Here is a 23255-nt window from a genome sequence, read left to right as displayed (position 1 = left end):
CAGCCAGAGGAGCACAGGTGAAGGCAATTCACCTGTGCTGCCGGAAGGGGTGGAGCCAGGCTCCACCCCTCCTGGACCTATTTAAGAGCTGGCTACCAGAGGGGAAGGATCTCTTCTGGAGATCCTCCTCTTTGATATCTTCTAGTGAGCTCAACCCAAGGGTAAGCTCTTCTACTTATTCTCTTTTGTGATCCTGTTTGCTTTGCCATACTCTTTTGATTATATTGCAATTATAACATCTTGGTTATACAGATGGGGGAGCCTTGCTGCTAATTGTGATGCCTCAAAGTTGGTTAAGCACAGAAATACAACTGAACCAGCAGCTGGGCTGGTATAGAACTACCTTATCTTGAGTTGATGTTCCAGGCAGACTTTGGGTCAAAATGACCACTATATTTACACTGGTTCAAACTGGCAGGACACCAGGTCACACAAGGCATATCTCTTCAACAAGGGGCACTGGTGACTTGCTGGGACCAGGTGATTTTCTCCTGACCATGTCCCCATCTCTGCATAGATCTCAGGCCATGGTGTCTCCTCAGCCTGGGCTGCTCCCTGTCCAACAGCCCTCAGCTTTGGCTACTCAAGAGGAAAACACCTTGGCCTCACCAAAGAAGATGTTATTGACCTATGTGTGTGAACTGAAATTCTTGTAGGGTATGAGATAACTGACTGTATCCACCAGGGCCTGATTCTTACTTTACAATTTTATAAATTGACTGCATCGCTGTGCACTGAAATCAATCAGTCTGGACAAAAGCAAGCTCCATTTCAATCCAAATATGCACTGTGTTCAAGCCTGATAACTGTGAAAGGCTTTGGCTGAAAGGAACCATTGGCTCAGAGGCTGGTAAGGCTGAAACCAAACACCTTGAGCTCCTGAGCATACCCTGAGGAAAAAGGAGTCCTTTATGTTTGCTTTCTGATTCTGAAGCTGATTAAGATAAGCTAAGGCAAATTTGCAGAATTCACAAACTTAAATCTGATGCATATCTATCTTAATGTGGAAAAGGTTTACTCTATAACAAATATCAGTGATGGAAAGTTTGGGAACTAGATATTTGCTTGAATAGAGCAAACCTTTTTACATTATGGATACGGCTTCCATTGGGAAAAGATTTCACTAGTCATAGAGTCGTTTTAGTTGGAAGGGACCCTTAAAAGCCATCTAGTCCAACTGTCCTGCAATGAACAGGGACACCTACAGCTAGATCAGTTGCTGTGCTCAGTGCCATATCCATCCTGACCTTGAATGTATCCTGGGATGGGGCATCCACCCCCTCTCTGGGCAACAAAGTACTGCTGCCTTCAGACCTGCTTTGCTTGTGAAACAACGGTGCCAGAGGGAAAAGTACTTATGCAGATGTGGTCCGCATCTACAGTAGTCATGGATTCCTCCTACCTGCCAACACAGGACAGTGAGCCATCCACCTGGTTCTCATTTTGGAGCTGCAGATTTCACTCAGTTTGCCTTTGGATCGGCATTTTCCTACAGACCAAACACCAGGGAACCTTCTGCTCCCTCGTGCCTCTCCCAGAACGCAGATGCAGCTGGAATGTCCGCTCTCCCAGGCATCTCAGTCTATGTTCCTTGCACTTTGATGACAAGGCCTTCTCTCCTCTTTTAAGGAAGGGCATAAATATTCATGCAACGGTTTCCCCCGGACACAAGAACTCTTCTGTCCATCAGGTGTTGGACCACTGCCACTGGGGGAACAGTGCACACACAGCACACGGCACAACACAAACTGCTTTAAAGACTTTAATCCCAAGTGCCAGCCCTCCATAGTCTCTCTGCCCAGCTCCAGAGCCTCTGCCCCTACCCAGCTTGAGGCCTGGCCCGGCTCGGGGTCCCTCCCACCCAGTCCGGCCTCAGAAGGAGCTCCCTGGAATACGGAAGCCCGGCGTCCCCGACTCCTTCCTTCCGCAGACGCTGACGGCGGTTGCTCGGGCTGCCAACCTGCCCGCCCGTGAGCGAGAGCCCGCCACAGCACTCGCCTCGGGGCCAACCGGGCTCCACTTCCCTCCCGACGCCCCCTTTCCATAGGGTGGAATGGAAGCTCCCTTCTCCACGCACGCCTGCCTCGGAAGCATGGTACTGTGCAGCACAGGGAGAGCAAAACGAAGACGCAGTAGGGCAGAAACATGGCGAGCTGATAAGCTCTTGATAAACAAATTAAGGAGCACATACGTGGATCCCTGGTGGTCTAGTGGTTAGGATTCGGCGCTCTCACCGCCGCGGCCCGGGTTCGATTCCCGGTCAGGGAAGCTGTTAATTTTGTGATTTCGTTTCTAGGATGTTTTGATTTTTTAAATTCTCTTTGTTCCTTTTCTTTACTTTTATAGCCCGACGAACATCTGTGCCGAGCCTAAGTTGTTGGTGTTCCTGCTGAGAGGGAAGTTTCAGGCGTGCTTTGCAATCTGCAGGACTTAAGCGAGGAGGGAGTTGTGCACAGTTACCTGCAGGGAGGTGAGGCATCTACCTGCATGTCCTGCCCTCACAGAAACGTCTCTGCAATATGATACCCTATTTCCTCTGCAGGACCTACAGGAGCCAGCTGAACAACACCTGCCAGGCAGGCAGCACTGTTGGTCAGCATGTAGAAATTCCCCTTTTTGACTGCTCTGACATCTAAAGATGTTCCTGCTACTTTCTCCACAGTTGAGCAGTTACTTGGTGCCATGACAGGCAGTGAGGACCCATCGCCATGGCAGACCTCATTGCTCACAGCCTCCATCACTGAAGCATCCTATGGAGAAAGTTCAATCCCCAGCTGTCCTCTGGCAGGAGGAGGGCTGCTGTTCTTCCTGGGCCCGAGGAGCAGGCTGCCATTTAGGGACTATGGGAGGACCTCTTTATTCATATTGCAGTGGTGCTTGCTGGCACGTAAGACAAGAAATACCCATAATAAATGAATACCATGAAGTCAGCTTAGTTAGCACGACTGGCAGGATCCTCCCCACTTTCAAGAGTATGTCACAAGCCTTGCATCACCCACAGGTAACTCCTTCTAATTGTCAGGCTGCGCTGTATGCTGGAAGACTTTGATATGAAAGCACCCCTGGAAATAATACCTTCTTCTTCCTTTGCCTGGATGCACCAGATGAGTGCTGCACTCTGAGCCACTTTCCAGTACAGATGAGAGTGTCTCATGAGAAGCCAGAGGTCCTCCGCTCTGGTTTTTTTTGTGAAAATAGTGACTTCTGGTGGGGTGCAAAGGGAGAGGCCTTCCTTTGATTTAAGGCATAAAGCATAAATTCAGTTTTTGTAGTGATATCTTTGCATGCTCTTAGCATCACGAGCCCAGCTTTAAAGTCATTTGAGAAAGATTAATCATAAGCAAGATTTCAGAAACTTTGAAAAAATCCTATGGAACAGCTCATACAGGTTGTAATATTGTACTAGGAATGGAAGCGTTACCATTCCAAAGCCTTTTCTGTCCAGTACTAGATCTGAAATTTGCCACTGAAGCTCAGATAATGAATATCCACTTTGAAATGAGTGAAAAACAATCCTTGTGCTAGTTTCCTGATACTTCAGGTTCTGCTGTGGTTACTGTTTGAATTGAAAAAACACCAGGATAGGTGTTCATTTTTAGCACTGGTCAGATTGCAGTGGTAGTAAAGTCAGTGATTTTGAAAATTTGAGAGGTCAGGCTGAATTAGCCCTGACAAAGAGAATATTCCTTTCAGCCAAGGGCTGACAGCCTGTGATTGTTTCCAGCTTCCACTTCTGAGCTGAGCCAGCACCTGACTCACTCCTTCGAGAGCCATCTCACCTTGCCACCACATCATCACTGCTTGATGCCTTCTTAGAAGTGTGGAGTTGACTCCTAGGAACGGGTACCTGGCCTTGTTAACATTGGAATGGTTATTTCTCCACAGTATTTTTTTAATTTTTTTTTTCTGTATAGGTGGGGTCTCTCCAATCCATAGGTAGATAAAAGGAGAGCAGAGAGGGAGGTGTTGTCTAAATGTACTCTCACTGTGGTCATACGTAGTTCATAAAGCTTCTCTATAATGTCCTAATTGCACTTTCGTTGTTGCACACTTGGTTTGCCAATATTCTTTGACACAGTTTTAAAGATTGGCTTCCTTTTACCTGGGCCTCAGATCACCATGATGGGGAGAAGGCACTCGTTTATAAGAGATGGAAGAAGAATCTGTCCTGGAGTCTTTGTTGTTGTTGTTTTAAATAAAAGGTAACGCCTGACACTGCAGAAGTACCTGACCAGCTGGCTGTATTTGCTTCCAACTATGGTACATTTGAGATAAAAATCTCAAGTATTTTTAATTTCACTTATGTTCTTTCTCAAAAGTTTGACAATAACTTTCCATATCACAGCAAAAGTTGATGGGAATACAGTGCAGTAGAAATAGGGAAGGTAAAGAAATCGGTATCTACACTACAGATCAGTTTAACCAGCAGTTGAGTATATCCAGTTAAAAATCTGAACTCACACTCTGTATTCCCCTTCTGAAATTTTAGAGAATAGGAACTTTCAGATAGAAACTTGATCTTATGTCTTTCAGGCAACCTCCTTGAAGGTACAGAACTATTTTAATTCCACTTTTAAGGCTCTTCCAATCTTATATGCCTGTGATAGGCATAGAACTTTGCATGACTGAATAACAGCAGACTATTTAGAAAATGAAATCTCCTTTTTCTTTTTTTTTTTTTTTTTCTGAAGACTAATTTTCTGCTTGTTCTCATATTGCATTCCTGTCTGAAGGACACACGCTCATTAGTTCCCATGACATTCAGGTGACAGCTTATTTCATTATTTTTCTTTTTTTTTCAATTGCGAAAATAAACTCTGCAGTGAAACTCCCTTCTTCTAAAAGGGAAACAGCCCTTCACTTACTGATAAAAACCTGCTATCAATAGGCCACGAGGTGGCATCCCAGCTGCATGTCTGCCACTATCTCTTGCTCAGCCTCCCGACCAATTACTGATACCGATTTCAATTTAATTTTATAAGGCAAGGAGTTATATACTCATGCAATTGTGATAGGCTCTGAAGTAATGAAGGTTTTGTATTGCTGATAGAGAAACTTCACGTGCAGATGAAACCGTTATTAAGCTAAATTGTAAACAACGTATTTCTTTCTCTTCCATCTTCTTTCCATCTCTCTTTTCTAACTAGAGATTTGCAACGAGAGGCCATGCAAACTTTGTGCAAAGGCAGAGGAGGCAGGCAGCATTTCTGCATCCCAGTTGGGTGGGTGGGCATCACGACTGGCTGGCAGGGAGACACGAAGCTCTGCTTGGCTTCCCTGCTGCACTGGTTGGCAAGACCCTGGGAGCTGGCTGTGCTGTGACACGAGTGCCGTTGTCACCATGGCAGTGAGCAGACACAAACAAGGCAAAGTGCATACTAGATAAACTGCTGGAGATGGCAGGAAAAGAAAAAGGAAAGAAAAATAAGAAGTGTCAGGCACATAACCCCTTATTCTGGCTGTTGTTTTTTTCTCCCCAACATTTCTGTAAAATAGTACTGTCTGAAATGTAAATCTCTCCTAGACAGAGATTTGATGTGCAACATTTCCTGGACAGTAAGATAAACTAAAAAAGCATAGCAATCTCATTGCAAATCCCACCATAGCTGAGTTAGTTAGCTACGTTAGAAAGCTTACTCTGAGTCATATTTTAGAAGAAATTATTTAATCTGAAATAAAGCATCTTATTTAAGGTGATGATAACAAAAGTTCAGTGGAGATTTAATTACTGCACATAGCTCTATCCAAGGGCTATTTTCCAAAAAGTTTTTTTATAGGAGCAATCACCACGTCCTTTCAAGAAGTGTTCTGATAATGAAACTGTGAATGTTCTGACCCTTTTAAACATCTGAACTTTTTCAGCCATTTTAAAGATCTGCTTCTAGACCTGTTTTATTACTGCCTTGTGGCTACAGTCAATCATTATTTTGCGCTTTTTTTTATGCTTTGGTTCCCATGTGCGCTTTGATTAATCACACTTCAGTAAACTACATTGACAATGCATTGTGCTGTGCCTAATCTTTGCCTAGCTGGCAGGAAAACAGAGCTGGGAGGTGCCAGCTTCCCCTGAAAGCAGGAAAACAGTAACAGACGATAAATTGATACTGCAACACATGCTCTGACTGATGGTGCTGCCTGCTGTGTGTGACAGGGAGTAGCGGTGACCCAGGTGAGGCCGGCAGGGCTGGTGAGCATGGCCATGGCAGGGAGTCTTGTGCAAGAAGGTTTCTGATATACACGACAGCTCTGCAGTGCTAAACTGCGTGAACTGTATTGCGTAAGGTGCAGTTCTGCATAAGTGGTCCAGCAGAATGAATGGAAGAAACAGGGTGATCTCATTCATCTCCATCACCTTGGCAGGCTTGCCACTATAGTCAGCTATTACAGTTTGCTGGTCTTACTCTACAGTAAATATGAATATATATGTATAACCATATATATACAATGGTTAAAAATAATGCAATAAATTCTGCTTCTCCTCTGGTCATATTGATGGGAATTTTTCTTCCATATCATCTGATTATCATCAGAGATTTGCATCCCTCACAACTTGGTTTTTGTGCAGCTACAAGCTGGAGGCTTACAGTGAGGGCCAGAAACTTCAGTGAGGGGTGCTGATGAGATTGGGTTGGAAGGAAACTCTTCCTCAGTGTCTGGCATCTAATTTGACAAGATAAAGGACAAAAAACTAAATAACTTTATCCCTGTTGTGCAGCTGGGCAGCCAGGAAGCAGACAAACTGTTGCATTTCTGACATGTTTAAACATTCAGAAGGAGCTTGGCACCTAAATATTTTTACAAATCAGACAAATGAGAATGCATGCTCTGAAGTTTTGGTCCTGCAAGGGCTTAAAAGCGTGACTAACTTTATTTATGTGAACAGTCCCACTGAAGTGGAATAGTTCCTCTGAGTAGGACTGCTTACATACTTACTGGCTGTACAGGATCAGTCCTTAAGCACATATCTGTTCTGAATATCAGACTGCTTTTGGAAAGCAACAGGAAATGTCCCTTAACTGAAGGAGTCATGCACAGTTGTAGCTAAAAGATGCATCTCCGACATGTCCAGCTTTTCTTTCGTTGGAGGGTTATAGATAGAAAAAACAAAAGGTGTGAAGGGGATTTGTTTCTCCTTTTCTTCTTTTTTCTTCTTTTTGCCTCCAGTTGCAACCACAGGCACAGAAATACCCCACTGCAAAAGTTGGACATATGGTTTTACATATTTATATTGAAGTACTACTTTTCTATTGTTTTGTTTGTGGCTACTGCTACTGGGCATCCTTGGGTCTTGACGGTCACATCAAAGGAGCTGCTCTGGCGTGAGAACCGGTCAAAGTGAGCCAGATAATTCATGGATTTATTACTGAGGTCGGTTCCCATGATTGTCAGTGGGCAGCAGGCACGGCTGTGTCGTAATCCTCATTCTCTTGGTAAAGCACATACTGCCTTAAAAAGGTTTAATGATCCAACAGTGATTTACTAATGGGAATCTTTCTTGTAGGTTTAGCAGGACTTAGAAGAGGACAGGACAGCACATACAGGTCATTTTTCAGCACTATCGTTGGGCAGAAATGTTGGTATTTGTTTTGCTTTATTTCCAGATTCATGTTCAGAGCATTTTTAATCTTCTAACTGTGAAGGGAAATAAACAGAAGAGGAAAAGCCATTGTGGCTGAGCAGGTATCAGATGCGTCATAATGCGGGGAGGGAAGGAAGCAGGCATTTAGGACGGCAGATTAAGACTGAATATCCAAGTTAACTAATAAAAAGCACAAACTTTGAGATCAATGAAATAAAAGTGAATGGAGACAGAGATGCGAGGCAGGCCAGTGAAGCCGCTGCTGTGCTGCTGGTGCTTACCTCCAGCTGTTAGCTGGGAAAATGCTTGGCAGGGCCATTTTTATTGCTGTTTCACCCCATTTGCCTTTCCTTTTGTTGGGAGGGGTGGGAGAGGGCTGCCGGGTGAGAGAGCTGCCCAGCATGGGGCAGGGGAGGGGGAGAAGGAGAGGAAGTGGCTCTGCCTTGTCCCGCTGTGGCGATGCTCCCAGCGCAGTGCCGCTGGCCTGGTGCCTCTGCGGAACAACAAACCCAGAAAACCCAAACAAAACACACTGCTCCCTTCTCCCTCACCAAAATACTTCTAAAAGAGGGAGACAGAGTGGAGGGAAGCAATGTTATTTTGTTTTAAGGCTTGCAGATAAAACCAAAGTGTTGTGCTGGGAAGTGTCCTTAAAAACTACTTGAGCTATCCACACACAATACCTATCATCTTGTCAATCCTGTCGCAAAAGCGTACCTGAAACGTGTAAAATTTTCTTTTAAAGTCCCATTAAGAGAGTCTTCTCAAAGCAAAGTGAAGCTACTTGTGTCTTTCTGGTATATGAAAAAAATCCCCCAGAGCATTCAGAGTTAAATCAAAACTAAGAAAAAAGAAGAAGCGTGGGCCCTTCAGTAATTGCAGCTTTTGCCCCTTAGGTTTATGGATTGCCTTGTAGTCATTTATGAGATTTTCACATACCACACAGTAATATAGAATACTATTTAGGGGTATTTGCAGGTAAAACCCTTTTTTTTTACATTTACCAGTGACGTACTTCTTCCTGGATCAGAGTGCTGGTTTAATAGAAGGAGGGCTTGCAGTGTAACTTGCATGAAGACGTGGGCAGAGTTACAAATTTCCGAACTGATGGTGATGGCAATCATAATTTCAATGCTGCATCAGAGGACATTTTTCTTCTGAAGACTTCCCTTTGTAGAAGAGAAAAATGCTGAATACAGACTATGTGGAAAGTAGACTGAAATCAAAAGCACAGAAGGACTTTCATGTAGAATAAGTAGTAGCACAGTTCAGATAACTATTGTCTAAGACATTTAGCTTTGCTTGAGTTCAGGCATTAGTGTTGAATGAGCTCATTGCGAGCATTAACCGGTCTTAATTTTACAAGATCAGTAGATGATAATCTCATATTATCTTCAAATTGTTTTGAAAAACTTATATTCTCAACAGGGGAGGAGATGCCTGATTCTGTGGGGAAAAAAAATTAGATTGCATTTGAAAATATAATTGCAGATGATGCAAGATAGAAAAGGAGAAATTCAGTTGCCTGGGCATAAGCATTTAGTGTCACTTCAAGCAGCAGCTGCATGGACTGGCAGAGATGCTGGAGGACATGAGGGAGATGTGACTGCCAGGGGGCAGGATAGCTCCCTGCTGAGGACACTACAGATATTTAGGCAGCTGAATACAGACTAAATATGCATTAATACAGGTGGCACTTTACCACTTCCAGTAGTAGCATTTGCCAGAGGCAAAAACTAACAATAAACAACAAAAAGCCCCAAACTAACAACAAACAAACAAAACAAAAACACAAATCTCACCTCTTTTCAGTTAATTGCCTGTCAAACATTTGTTTAATCTGTAAATCAGGAAAGGTTGGGCATAGGATCTGGCTGAGACTGTGGCATTTCTGGCACCTGCCTGGTGTTCTGTTCTTATCATGTGTTCTCACGAGCAGGTGGGAAGCAGTCCTGCTGTCACTCCTTTTGAGACCTTCACACATCAGTTTCCAAAACAGTGGTCTTTGCCAGTGTGAAATGGTGAAGCAGGGGAAAGAGCACATATAAACTTTAAGCTTTGAGTAAAACTACACCTGTGTTCAGGCACAGGAAGCCTGCAAAGAAACATACACCTTCTTTTCTTGAAGTCAAGACAAAATCATCTGTAACTACTGAATCTCTTAAATACTCATTTGTGTGATCTCAGGCTATCTATGCCCACAGAAGCAAATGGCCAAGGATCCTAGTGACTATGGAACCAACAGGAACCCAGTTTAAGTCCACTAGTAATTTCTTATGTAAGATCTTCTCGTGAAAAGAGGTTTGTGAACTTTTTCTATTAATGTGAAGAATTTTATCGCTCCTAAGAATTTGTCAACACCCATGTCCTGAGCGTTGGCCAATGTCCTTTATTTACCTTGAGGTAAATAAACTGAGGGCCCATCTTTCAGAGTCACTGCAAACAAACATGTTGAAGGATGGCACCAAGGAAGCAGCAGCACGACCTGCCGCCCTGCCTTCCCCTTGCCCTTCCCCCCCCAGCTACTGCCAGGGTACGATTCCTGAAATGTAAGGTTCTAACCCACACATGGAAAAGTTATTCGAAGCTAAAAGTCAGATACACTGTTGAGTGAACAGTCTGATTCACTTTCTTGGGCTACATGCTATGATGTAGATCCCAGGCTCTCCTCTTCCTTCTCCAGGACCGCTGCTCAACTGAATGCAGAATAAAGACAGAAAAAGTAAACGTGTGCATAGCCACGTTCTACCTTTTGCACTCAGTTATACCAAGTGGATGTCTTTCCTTTGCTCTAACACTTATATGAATTTCTTCAGCTCTGACCTACCCAAAGCTATTACCTTCTGATGTCTTTCCAAGGGAACATGTATGATAAGCTGCTTCTCCTCTCATTTCTCACTTGGGAAATCTTCATCGGACATCACAGAGGTGATATCCCATTGAGGGGCTCAGGATTAAACAGGATGTAGGCTGAGCTCTTGCCTTGCATGGTGCTGATCTCGAAAAACAAATTGAAACCAGATCAAAACCCAAAACAAAACAGAAAAAGAAAATAGAGAAGATATAAGCCACTCAGCATGCACAAACTTGGCTTATTTCATAAGAGTGAGAGTATGACAGGCCCAAATACAAAGGCTGCACAAATCCATCCATGATGTTTGCTTCAGAATGCCAAAACAGCCACAGTTCTGTCTAACCAGTTTCTGAAAAATATTTTTTCAAGCTACCTTCCTTTATGACAAGGCAGAATGTTGCCTTTAAGGAGACAGACTGTAATGATTTGAGGCACACCAAATAGTTTGAAGCCCTTAGCTGGAACCAAGTCAGTGGTTGCCTGTTCTTACCACAGTATGATGTAGGGAGAACTCCTACCAGGCTCTTAGATGGCAGGTTAATAGTTAACAGCTTAAAGTCAAGTAGGGTTGAAATCTGCTTTTTCATGCAAATAACCCCACTTTTTTCACTCATGCAACCTTTCTTCTTGAAACTATCCACAGAGAAAATGAAGGATACCTTAACTGGATGCTGATGAACATACCAGCAGAGCCATTGGGCACTTACATCTGGAGACAAAGAAATGTCTGAATCTCCCATGAACAATGAAACTTCACAGAATACCATGTATGATTTATGGCACAGGAGTAGAGATCCTTCCTCCTTTTTTTCTTTTCTTTCCTTTCCTGTTTTAACCATGGGACAGCATGCTGTTCATGCTGCTCATTGCCTGAGCACCGAGGTCCAGTTTATGCAGGTGTGGATCAGATACATCTCTAACACTTGGGAGGCGGGGGTTAAGGGGGCAAGTCATTTATCTGAGGCTGCATTTTGGCAATGGATGCTGTCTCTGGGAGTCTATAGAGTTGTCACCTCCTTTCTGTTTCTCAGTCCTGTCACCTGTTAGGTAAGTCTAATAGATCTTCACCTTATACTAACATTCTCTGCAGACCTAACAAGAAACAAACTCTTGCCTCAGTGAGAACTGAAGTTAGGAAACCAGAACCAGAGGTGAAAACTGCCCTCTCTCATTCTCAATATTGAATTCCATTTGGTTAAATTTTTCTCCTTCTACACACATCCCTTTGGTGAGGATGAATGAATGCTGGAAACCTCAATGCTTTAGGGTGCTCTCTGGGATGGACAGATGGATCTGTTTCATTAAGTGACCCACCACTGCAGAATCAAAAAACAATGCTGTTTTACTGTTTTCCTGCCTGCTTAACTGTATCCTGGAGGAGACAGGCTTCTCATCGAACAGGAGCCGGAGAGAGGCTGACGGGTGTGTTTCAGGCCACAGTCCATGAGTATTTCTCAAGACCGAACAAAAACTGCAACAAATCATCCATAAAACGCAGTCAAAAAGGACTTCATTTAATTAGTGATATGTAAAGACTTTTGCATAGAAAAAAAGGTTAACAAAGTAATGCATAAAAGACCAACTAGGTACAGTATTTTTAAAACAAATATTTTAAAGTATATTTTGCGTAATGTTTAACATTCTCAATGCTTACTGCTTTCTCCACACAGCAGAGAAATCAAGTGCATAATAATACATGCTGTGTTTTATTTTTACTTTTTATTTTTTTTACATAAAATCTCTAGTTTTTTGACTTGATGTATTAAAATACTTAGGTTATTTTAAGTCACCGTAATAAAAAATGAAAGCAAAACATTTTATGCAGCACTAGTTGTCTGGGTATTGACAAAATAACTTACTGCCATCCCCTTTAATACATTCATTTTGGTTTGGAATCAAACCCACATTACAATGTTGGCATGCTAACAGCCAATTTAAAATTGTCCCTACCATCACTTCATTCATACCCAGAGCGACTGTTATCCCAGAAGTTGATAGTGAAAAGAAGAGGGATTTTGTACAGAGTTGGCTAAAAGTAAACGTCCAAACGCAGCTAAATAAGTTAAATGGAACTCTCACAACACCAGGTCTCTTGTATTGGCATGAGCCAACCCCACAGAACTGTGCATGCTGTCAGCAGGTGGTTACTTCTGGGTGCATGACAACCTACTGTTTGTGCAGATACAAGTTAGCACCATAGTTAAGCCATAAAAAAGGGTGCCTCAAGGCTCACAGGCACTGCTGAAACGTTCATTAATCCAAGCACTGATAAGATAATTGTTTTTACCAGGGCTGTGCTAGATGTCACAATTTGGCAAGTCTGTACAAAGGAAGGAAACTAAGTAAGCGAGTTCCAGGCCTGTCAAATTGGACGTTGTTTCTCAGCAGCCTTTTGGCTAAATGAACCTGTCTGCTTAAAGAGCACACTCTTTCCTGGAAGAATACCACAGTCCTGAAGCTGCAGTTCAGGACTGCCTGTCTCTCCCAGGTCACTCCCATACCTGTGCAATGTTATTGGTTTTAGCAGAACACATGTATATATAAGTTTTATTTCTTTTTATTATTATTATTATTATTATTATTGTTTAAATGTCAGGCACTTAGGAAAGTCAAATTCTTTTCTGAGCCCCAGGAGACCTGATGGGGATGATTCCTCCCCTCTCCGCCAAGTGTGGATGTACAGCCAGAGAACTGTTAGCCCTAGTGCCTATGTATGTCCTGGGGAACATCCACATGCCAATGCAGTGGTGATGCTTCTGAAAGCCACTGCCTCCAGGTGCCCTCAGCACACCTGCCAGGAGGAGCAGGCCGCCTGTGTCCCCTCCAGTGCCTGCAGCGAGGGCAGTGCCTGGGCTGGCTGCCAGGCCCTGGGTGACAGCGGCCCTTGGCACTCAGCAAGGTCACAGGAGCTGTATGTGTGTGTGTGTGTGTTTGTGTTTGTGTGCATGCGTGGAGAGAGAAGAGGGAGTTGTGTAGGGTAGAAGAGGGGGCACTTAGAAGGCTCCGACCTCCGTCCCCCAGGGCCGGTAGGGCTTGCCGCTTGCCCCACTGCCAGCCTGCTGGGGGCTGGATGAGGCTGACATGGCCAATGGCGGGGTGATGGCTGTAGCTGCTGCCACCGCAGCGGCAGCTGCACTTGGGGGGAGCATGGGGAAGGTGCTGGTGAAGGAGAGGGGGAAACTCTGGGCGGCTGCCGTGGCGGCGGCGGCTGCGGCATGAACGGTGGCCGAGAGGGAGAGGAGAGAGGTAGAGAGCGGGGGGACGCAGGGAGCAACACTGCCCGCTGAGGGGACCCTGAGGGCGGCGTCGGTGTGGGCGAAGGTAGCGGTGAGCAGTGCGGAGCCGTGGGGAGGCACTTCTGAGGAAAGTCTGCATGGAGCGGCCTCGGGGGCGTGGAGTCCATTGGGCTGTAGCAGGGCGGCCGGGAGGTGGTGGAAGGCGGCTGCCCAGTGGTGCGGGTGCAGCGGGTGGTGGTGGTGGGCCATGGAGGAGGTCATGGCAGCCGCTTCCCGCTGAGAGGCGCAGGTGCTGAGATGGGACACCAGTCTGACACGCAGCGGGTCAGAGGTGTCGAGGCCTTCCACAGATGTCAGGTACCTCGCAACTTCAGTCAAGCACTCCCGGAAGCCAATGCTCATGAAATCCATGGCCAGTGAGTGAGCATCAAAATAACCTGCAAGAGGTGGACAAAAGGCACGCTGAGCGCTAGGCCAACCTCCCGGCCGACATCAGGCAACTCGGCCAGCCCCAGCCTCCCTCAGCCACCGGTCTGTCACTTACGGGTTAAGATTCGCAACAAGAAAAGTGTGTTCTCCAGCCTGTAAGTGATTTGTGTGACCATCCCTGTAACGCAATAGGCTACAGTTGTTTTTGTACACTATATAAACGAAAGGAATTAAGACCATAAGTACTCGTGACTCTTGAAGAGATACACGATGCCGCTCCTGCAGTACCTCGGGAAGCCTCTGCAGTGCAGTGTTATGGTGCCACCCCTGCGCGTGTGTGAGGGACACATTTCTACGCACAAAGAGACGGCGGGGGACCAGGCAGCTCGCACGCACTCTGCTGCCTCTGCTTTCCCCATGCTAGCATTCACAGCAACGCACTGAAGCTATTGCTTGACACTGCGAGACAGTTGTTGCAACTGCTGCTGAGGGCTCATCTCCTTCCCAGAGTCATTAGGACGATGTGGCATACGGTGCTATTTAACTACAAACTAAAAACATCTTGTCATGACTCTGCACACACACAGTAAAAAGCTTTACTGAGAAAACGTTTTATGCAATGCCATTGCTAATTTGGAGATGGAAGACTGACAGTCACATAGCCCAAGAGGCATTTCAGCAAATAGCAGCTGGAGCTCCATAGGCTTGAGACAAAACCATTTGGAAAAAAAAAAACAGTTTTATTAAACACATATGAAAAGATATTCCCTTTCTAAAAGGGTTTAGTATCAAATCTAGTGGTTAAGTTGCTGCTCTTCAGCTACAAAAATCAATTCCACTTCAGTTCAGAGGTGTTCTTGGGAGAGCAATGTCCTGATACTCTCAAGTGGGCATAGTGGTTTTTCTTTTGCTTTCTTCAAAACTGTTTTATGGTATTTATGACTATGATGTGCATTAGTAAAGACGGATCAAGTGCCCTTATTATGGTGGATTTTGGCAGCAATATTTGCACCAGACCTTGCACAGTTTGGCATGAAATAACTGAGGTCTTCTTGAAAAAATCAAGCAGCTTAGAAGGCTGCTTTCACTTTCTATTGCTATGCGTCCGCATCATAGAATGAACTCAGGCTCTATGAAGAAAGGTTGAGGGAACTGGGCTTGTTCAGCTTGGAAAAGAGGAGGCTCCAGGGATATTATGGCCTTCCTGTAGTTAAAGGGAGCATATAAACAGGAGGGGGAATGGCTGTTTACAAGGGTGGATAGTGATAGGACAAGGGGGAACGGTTTTGAACTGAGACAGGGGAGGTTTAGGTTAGATATTAGGAGGAAGTTTTTCACACAGAGGGTGGTGACACACTGGAACAGGTTGCCCAAGGAGGTTGTGGATGCCCCATCCCTGGAAGCATTCAAGGCCAGGCTGGATGTGGCCCTGGGCAGCCTGGTCTGGTGGTGGTGACCCTGCACATAGCAGGGGGTTTGAAACTTGATGATCACTGTGATCCTTTTCAACCCAGCCCATTCTATTTTTAATTAATTACATTTACATACAATTAATCACATCTTCCTAAATCCCCTGCCTGCTATATACCACCTCTTGTCAGTTTACAACAGTGCTTGTCATGCAAGCCACCTTGCCCACCTGATGCTGTACAAGACCCCAGAGAAAGCCTCTCCAGCTAGCAGCATGGTGAGTACAACATGTCGGGGAGTTCAGCCAGGAAGCACAGACCCCTCTGCCGCATCTGAACAATTTGTGAAATCACAGTGTTTTGAGGGAACTTCTGACTAAAACCAGGCAGGCAGGCAGGCAGTGGTGAGAGAGCTGTGTGCTGAATGGCGGCCAGCAGCTTGGCTTGAGGACTGTCTTCACATCAGAAGCCTCAAGACCTCCCTTCCATGTCTCTGGAATGCAGATGTGGAGGACATCGCTGTCCGTGGCTCCCTCTGTGCCTGAGCTGGCTCTGGGATGAGCAGTCCAAAAGCCCTGTATGTGCTGGCTCCCTGTCAATCTCCTGCGAGGTGGCCAAGAAACAGAAATGAGGACACCAGCCCACGTGGGAACTGAGCTCCAGGTGCTTAGGTGACAAGGCACGGCCACTAACAGCTCTTTCTACAACAACCCAGGTGTCAGTCACCTGAGCTCAATTTGCACTGAAGCTGCAATAAAACCACACCAAGGTCCCAGCCAGCTACTTGCTGCTGGCTAACAGCTCTTTCCTTTTGCTTGCTTGCCCTGTCAGCAAAAAGCGCTGGCCCCAGGCCAGACAATAACTTCACACAACAATGAGACCATTGCCCACACCTGCATCAGGAAATATGGAGTATACGCAGAGCTGGAAAAGCAGTAGCCTCTCTGCTTTGGCTTCTTCCCTGCCTGCTTCCCTATCTGCCAGAATGGCTCCAAAAGGCTGAAGCCATGTCAGCCTTTTTCCTGCTGTGCTCACACTGGATTCACCGCACCACTAAATCTGAGAAGCTACCAATGCCACCCTTTCCAGCTCCATGCATTCTCAGTTGGTGGGCCACTAGGAGAAAAACAAGCTATCCCTAGCTCTCAGCACGGGGCACAACACAATGTAAGGGTTCTAGGACATGTTTCCCTCTCCTCCGATAACAACTTCTGTCCATAGATGAAATGATGAGACAAATCTTTTCTCTGACCAACAAAATTTCTGGCTCCAAAAATGAGTTACGAAGTAGGAATAACTACAATTGCAAATAAAACAAGTATCAGCCTTTAAAATACCTTAGGAAATGATATTTAAAGCTGTTACTTACTTTGCAAAGTAAAACATTAAGTAAGAAGGAAACACAGGCTTAAACTTTGCCCAGCACTAACTTACAGACCTCTTTTCTTAAAGTTTGTTAATCCATCCAGTGAGATTACTCTTATCTCTGGGTCAGAAGGAGAAGATTAAGCCGCAGTGTTTGTGAAATAGTTGGGCATTATACTGATGTGCCACAAATCTCTGGCCCTGGAGTAGCAAGGAGAGCTCCTAAGGGTCGCAAAGGTGGTTCTGGTTGGCCACTGGTGGCTGTGGGTAACCTCCCCACACCATGAATCTCCTTGTTCTGTGCCTGGCAGCTCCCGTCCCCAGCACCTCGTCCCTGCCCCATCAGATAGCCACTCGATCTGACCCACTTAAAAAATAATCCCCAACAACATTTGTTTGAGGATAGAGAGGCAGGGGAAGGAGCATTCCTGTTAAATCTCCCTAAAGAGTGGCCGTGTCACTAGTGGTACAGATCTTGGAGAGATGGGAGCTGTTGCAACTTTTATGAGGGAGACAGGCTGGGATAGCTGGGCTACGCACTGTAGAGGGAGGACACAACGAAGCGGCAACCACTGCTCTTGGCTTCTTAGCCTTGCTTGCTCTGAGCACCAAGTGAAACAGACTGTGGAAAACCAGTAAGCAACTACGCAATTAAAGACTGCACCACCACGCAGACACGAGATGATATGAATTCAAGTTGCACACGCACAAAAAATTTGGGCGTTTCGTAACTTTCAAGAGCACTACTTTCCCAGCTAAATAGACATCTTTACAGAACATTTTTTCCTGCATACAGTTATATAAAATTAACATTTCCTTAGATTAAATTTTGTACATCTGCTCAAGATACCAAGAAGCATATCTGTTATATGAAAGGCAATAAAATCCCTTTCACTTCTGACAAAATGAGCTAGCTACCAGTAAATCTTAAGCTTAGAGGTACTACTAACAAAAGCCTCTTAACACCTATAAAATATGTATGTCAGCTTGGTGTGAATTTTAACAAATAACAGAACACCAGCCTCCAGCAGGCTTTCCCATAGCCATTTGTTGTTATGCACGCGCTGATTTTAAGTTGAGCCCTGTAATCACTGCAAGGTACAGAGAGCTGCAGCAATTCTCTCACGGGCTAAAAACTTTTGAGTTTAATAAAAAGAAAGAAAGCGATTACATTTCCAGCAGCAGTCTCTTTTCTAGCCTGTACCTTTATATCCCAATGGGTTAATGAAAAATGGGCTGATCTACATTACGGCAGTTTCAACTATAATGACGGTTAAGGGCACGGGATGTGGGACAGTTCTTATGGAAGGCAAGCAAGTTCTTTGCTCCAAATAAGCTGCAACCCCGTGACTATAGAGAACAGCTCGTGGGTGGCTGACATCGTTTGGCCTCCAGCCTCAGGGCTGTCAGCTCGCACAAGCAGGGCACGCTTGGCTCATGGCAGCAGGCAATCGAATGGGTCGACCGCACTGCCTCTGTGTCATGCAGGCTCTGGATGCAAGGAACCACCCTGACCTCTGACAAACACATCCAGCGTGTAAATAGAAGCTCAGATAGTGCTGCTATCAGTCTGCAGTCTTATCTGATACCTAGAGCTGCCTATAGCAGGCTGGATTTTGTTCTGGTGGATGAGGCAGTCTAAGCTCACATTTATAAGTCTTTCCAGAACAAAGAAAATACATCCACAATAATGAAAGCTCCTCTCCATCCACTTCCTTTGGTATAGCTGCTGTATAATGAGTTTTAACATTGGTTTTGTGCTACACAATTGTTGCCACAAACCTCCTGTTTATGTTTGGTGTTTGCCTATTTGTTTTGTCTCCCTGTGCCGATTTCAGTGCTCTTTGGAAACCCCAAACAAATCTCTGACTGGGCTGCCTGTGAATGAAGCCTTTACTCCCACAGTGTTATGAAAGCAAACACAAGCCCAGGGTCAAGTGCTTCTTTTGTCCCAGTAGTTCTTTCCCACGAGTTCAATCCTGCCATTAGCATTGATTTCCACTCCTTTAATCTGGAAACACCTATCACAGCCCGTCAAAGTACTTTTTGCTGAAATTTCCCCAAGTAGCAGAAAAAGAAGCCATCTTCTCCTTACCTTTACCTCCAGTCGCTTGAAGCATCTTCAGATGATCCACTGTCATTTGCAGTATTTCTGCTTTTTCTAATTTGGCAGATCCCTTCGAGATAAGAGATTCATGTAAATAAAACTGAGCCCAGCCTTACGGTTTCAATTTCTATCATAGGAACATTCTCAGCTTAATTCTTTTGTGAGCATCTGCATCCCAGACACTGCCTAATGACTACTGCTGTCTCCCTCTCAGTGACACAAGCACCAGCAGCACAACCTGGCTTTATTAAGACTATGGCTCAGTGTAACTCTGGCTTTGAGGTTGGTGTAGAGATGATGCCTTCATGAAATAAAAGAAGAGTCTCACTTTCAGCACATCTTTTTCAAGCAACTGACCCAAAAAAACAACCAAAAACCCACCGGGAAAGGTCTGCAGTGCTGGTGATGAAGATCCCTCTACAGCCTCTTTTGCTGCTTTTACCAGTAGGTGTCCCTATGGACACACACCGAAAAGTATCCTTCTTCCCTAGAAGCCTATTAATTTTTGACATGTCGTTTGGCTGCTGAATATTCTATTCTCATTCTCCACTGCAAAAACAATCGCACAAGCCCACAGTTTTTTAAGTTACTGCAAGGCTGAGTTTGCAGGGACACGCAGCTGAACACTGTGAAAAAGAAAGAACTCTTCCAGCAGTGAGGCTCTTTCCTGTCACTGAGGATGGCTCATGGTGTTGTAGGATGCAAGTCCAAAGGCAGTATTAATACATTAATTTATAAATAAAACCTCAAACACACCTGGAACATACCCAGACAGCTGAGTTTTCCATGCGAACATTATCCCAGGCTCCCCCTCAGCATCAACAAAAATCAGAGCTGCACAAACTTTGGCTGCTGGCAGACAGCATCCTGCAAGCCAAATCTGCCCTCTGTTCCCACTCGTGCCACTTGCTGACACCAGACTCTCTGCAGCCTCCACTGCTTCATTTGCGCTGCAGGTGAGCAGAAGAGGTCCGGGGGGCACCTCAAAGCTCAGCTCCAGGGGCTCAGCATGTGGCCAGGAGCGGGTGGAAGGGCAGTGGGAGCTAACAGTCTTGCTCGGACACTTCAGTGAGTGGAATGCCAAGGAGCTGGGAAAGGACGGGTGAGTTTGTCTTTGGCATCTTACAGGGAAGAGTCAGGGAGGCCGAACAAAATACATCGCACGCTTATTTTTACCCCGATCTTACATATTTTTTTAAATTCACTTATTGCTTTCAACATTTCTTAGGATGAATTTTGGTGTGAGGGCGAGCTTTTGATTAAATTCTACATTTTACATGCAACTGCATCCTGTGTTTTGCTCAGACTTCATCTTTTCCGTAGAAACAGCACAGGCCGTCTCCGGGCGAGTGACTAATAGCTAAAAACTGCACACTGCTGGGTCCCTTCCAAAGGCTCTGTAGGACTTGTTTTATAATGTTTGTGGGTTTCGAGAAGTAAACAATAAAATGGGACAAACAACTGTTGTCTCTTGCCCCTGTTTATCTAGCTGAAAATACCTCTGCCGCTCCACTCTGCCACAGCCTACAGAACAGTTCAGCTAAAGCCAGCAGGTACTGAAGTACATTGCAGGTGACACAAGTGATGCTCTTACTGCAACTGCAACACTTAAAATTTCTTTTTCATTGGCCTCTTGTTCATGTATTGAGCCTGGTACAGCGGGGCTCTGGCCACTCCTAGCTGCCCCAACAGTTCGGCACCCACAGGCTGCTCTCAGGATTTACTTTCTGTATTTTATTTTCAGTTCCAAGGAAGTCAGGAGCTGTACTCTCAGTTGGTGCCTCTGCGTGAGACCCAGTGCCATCTGCACATACCCACGCATCTTCAAATACATTTGATAAAATATACATGCTGTTAAATATCAAATCAGGAGACAAAAAAAAAATATTAAACTCAAGATATGGGAAAGTAATTAAATAATTTGAGCAGCAGAAACAAAACACGCTTTTTGCAGCACTGATGGTACTTGAAGCTTTCGCTGTGCAATTTCCCAGGCAGGAGCTGAACCCAGGTTCCCTGCGGTCAGCTGGACCTTGACAGCCTTCCCACCGAGCACTGCTCATTGAACGCCTTTGAAAGTACCACTGCCTTACCTGGATCTCACCGCTGGGCCTTTTCCTAGCCCCAGTGCACTGCTTTTACACGGCCACTTTAAAACCTGACTAATCCGGACAGCTCGCTTGCTTCTTAGAAAATCATACAGATTACATTGCAACTGCAACTATAGATTAAAATGAAAGTTTCCTTAAAGAAGGGGCAAAAGAGATCCAAGATTTATACTGATGACTAATTGACACACAGGTCTGGGGGGGTTGTTTTGTTGTTTCTTCTGTTTTGTTTTTTAACTACAGAGTAAAGCACATTTTTAACAAAACCACCACTGGAATTCATCGAAAGAACAGAGGCAACACGAACACTGTTACCCTTAAGGGAAAAACAAGCCGAAGAATGGAAATGTTTTTCGGCTTTATGATGAATTATGTTCCTAATAGTTTTGCCACAACAAAGCGCTTCACTGAGATGCCAGCTTTGTGCCAGATCAGGACACATACAGGATTATTTTAATAAGCTCTACAAGAGAACCGACATTGCCAGATGAGATACAGGATGAAAAAAAAAAAAAAGGGCTTACTTGTTTTTCAAAAGCAGTTGGCACCAGCCGCCTCAGCTCAGATAAACTGTTATTTATACGATCCCGGCGCCTTTTCTCTATAATCTATTCCCAAAAACAAAACACGGTAAGTTTACAGAATTGTTGAAGGGCAAAATTACAGCACACACGCAAGTTGTCACACGGGAAAAGAACGAAAGCACACGTACCCCTCTTCTTTTCTTTCTGGCCATAATCTGAGATGTTGTGGTTGGGGAATTTGGTCGAAGCACAGAACTATGGCTTTGCCTGGGAAATGACAAAAGTACATCAGGTGTTGTACAATGTGACAAACTGCTCTCTGAAGACATCTTAGATTGCCCTATTGAGTACCCATAGTGCCGTCACATGTTGCTTAGGACACACTGCGTTTTTTTTCAAAGAGACATTTTGTTTTGGATTGGTCCAGCCAAGCGGATTGCTCTGTGAACTGCCAGAACCCCCTGAAAGGTTCTCTAGCAGATGGTTCACCGTCCAGCACAGGTTTCATATTCATTGTATCTAAAATCATGCCTACAAATACAGTCCATAGAACTGCATTCAAAGGAAAAAGACATGGACGACCTTTACATGATAGCTGGAACAGATAATCTTAGAGGCCCTTTCCAACCATAATGATTCCATGCCTCTATGCTATCAGCAGCAGATGTACGCTATGTTACAGGCCTGGCCAGGTTTTGTCATTCCTGTCACCTCAGCGGGCACTCACGCAGGAGGGCAGCACCCTGCCAACACCTGCTACCTCTTCCAACACCATCAGCACAGTGCTTTTACAATCTGCTTTTACAACTGCAGTGCCTATAGCCACCGAAGGGTCTCAACCTCATCACGAACAGGCTTGCTGTTTGACAGACTGTCCCCAGTGATGGGGACAAGCCGGGGCTCAGTGCCCATACCACTGCGTTGCTCTCATTGGCCCTCAGACTCGAGCTGTCCCTGCAGAGTCCCCCCCGACATTTCCCCCTCCTTCCTCCTCTTCCCCCTACCCCCCCACTTCCCCGAGTGGGGAATCCATCTCCATCGGCTCACAGCGGGGTTTGCTGCTGTTCCCATCCAACCACCGGACCCACAGGTCATTTCCTACTGGCTCCGATTCAGTTCGGTTGCTCGGCGCAGATCGGGAGTGACTTCGCGAACAGATCCCACTGCACGCAGTGCATCACGCGGGGCTGCCGGGCGGCTCACGCACCCCCCGGGCCGGCACTGCCCCGAGCTCCAGGCGGCGCGGGGGTTCCCAGATAGCTGCGGGCTCCGAGTGGTGCCGGGGATCCCGGAGCAGCCCACACTCTCGAGTTTCGGGATGCTGCCGTTATGGAGTGCAGGGTTTTGGTGCCCAGGGTTTTGGCCCTCGGCGCCCGCGCGGGTGGGCCTGGGGGGTGAGGGGGCGAGCCTGGGATGTGGGTCCCGCTTACCCGCAGTAGTTGTTCTCGCTGCCCACATCGATGGTCTCGTCCATGTCGCTGTCTGAGGTAGTTTCCTCGCAAGGTCGCTTCATCGCGGCTCAGCCCGCAACCGGCGTTGGGCAGAGAGAAGTAAATCCTGACGGAGGCTCCGGCCCGGCACGGCACGGCACGCACCGCACCGCCAGCAAAGCGAACCGTCTCTGAGACGCTTTCCCACGCCGCG

General features: G+C 45.7%; 1 protein-coding gene, 1 long non-coding RNA gene and 1 other non-coding gene across 3 annotated transcripts; 2 read left to right on the top strand and 1 right to left on the bottom strand.

Annotated features, from left to right (window-relative positions):
* The first annotated feature begins 1942 nt into the window (after positions 1-1942).
* Positions 1943-4317, top strand: LOC125689217 (uncharacterized). Its single transcript, XR_007375127.1, has 3 exons — positions 1943-2095; positions 2347-2470; positions 2663-4317. It is a non-coding gene; the product is annotated as an uncharacterized LOC125689217 (long non-coding RNA).
* TRNAE-CUC (transfer RNA glutamic acid (anticodon CUC)) lies at positions 2197-2268 on the top strand. Its single transcript has one exon. It is a non-coding gene; the product is annotated as a tRNA-Glu (tRNA).
* Positions 4318-11921: 7604 nt separating the features above from the next.
* HEY2 (hes related family bHLH transcription factor with YRPW motif 2) lies at positions 11922-23248 on the bottom strand. The gene is made up of 5 exons (XM_048936221.1): positions 23042-23248; positions 21800-21878; positions 21612-21695; positions 18968-19049; positions 11922-14106 (listed from the first exon to the last, which is right to left on the bottom strand). Exons 1-5 carry the CDS (start codon positions 23122-23124, stop codon positions 13427-13429), a joined length of 1008 nt encoding a protein of 335 aa, XP_048792178.1. The 5' UTR covers positions 23125-23248; the 3' UTR covers positions 11922-13426.
* Between the last annotated feature and the right edge of the window lie 7 nt (positions 23249-23255).

Source organism: Lagopus muta, chromosome 2, assembly GCF_023343835.1.
Source record: "Lagopus muta isolate bLagMut1 chromosome 2, bLagMut1 primary, whole genome shotgun sequence".
In the NCBI taxonomy this organism is placed as follows: Eukaryota; Metazoa; Chordata; class Aves; order Galliformes; family Phasianidae; genus Lagopus; species Lagopus muta.
The sequence above is the reverse complement of the archived record's forward strand: the minus strand, read 5'-3'. Positions and strand labels throughout refer to the sequence as shown.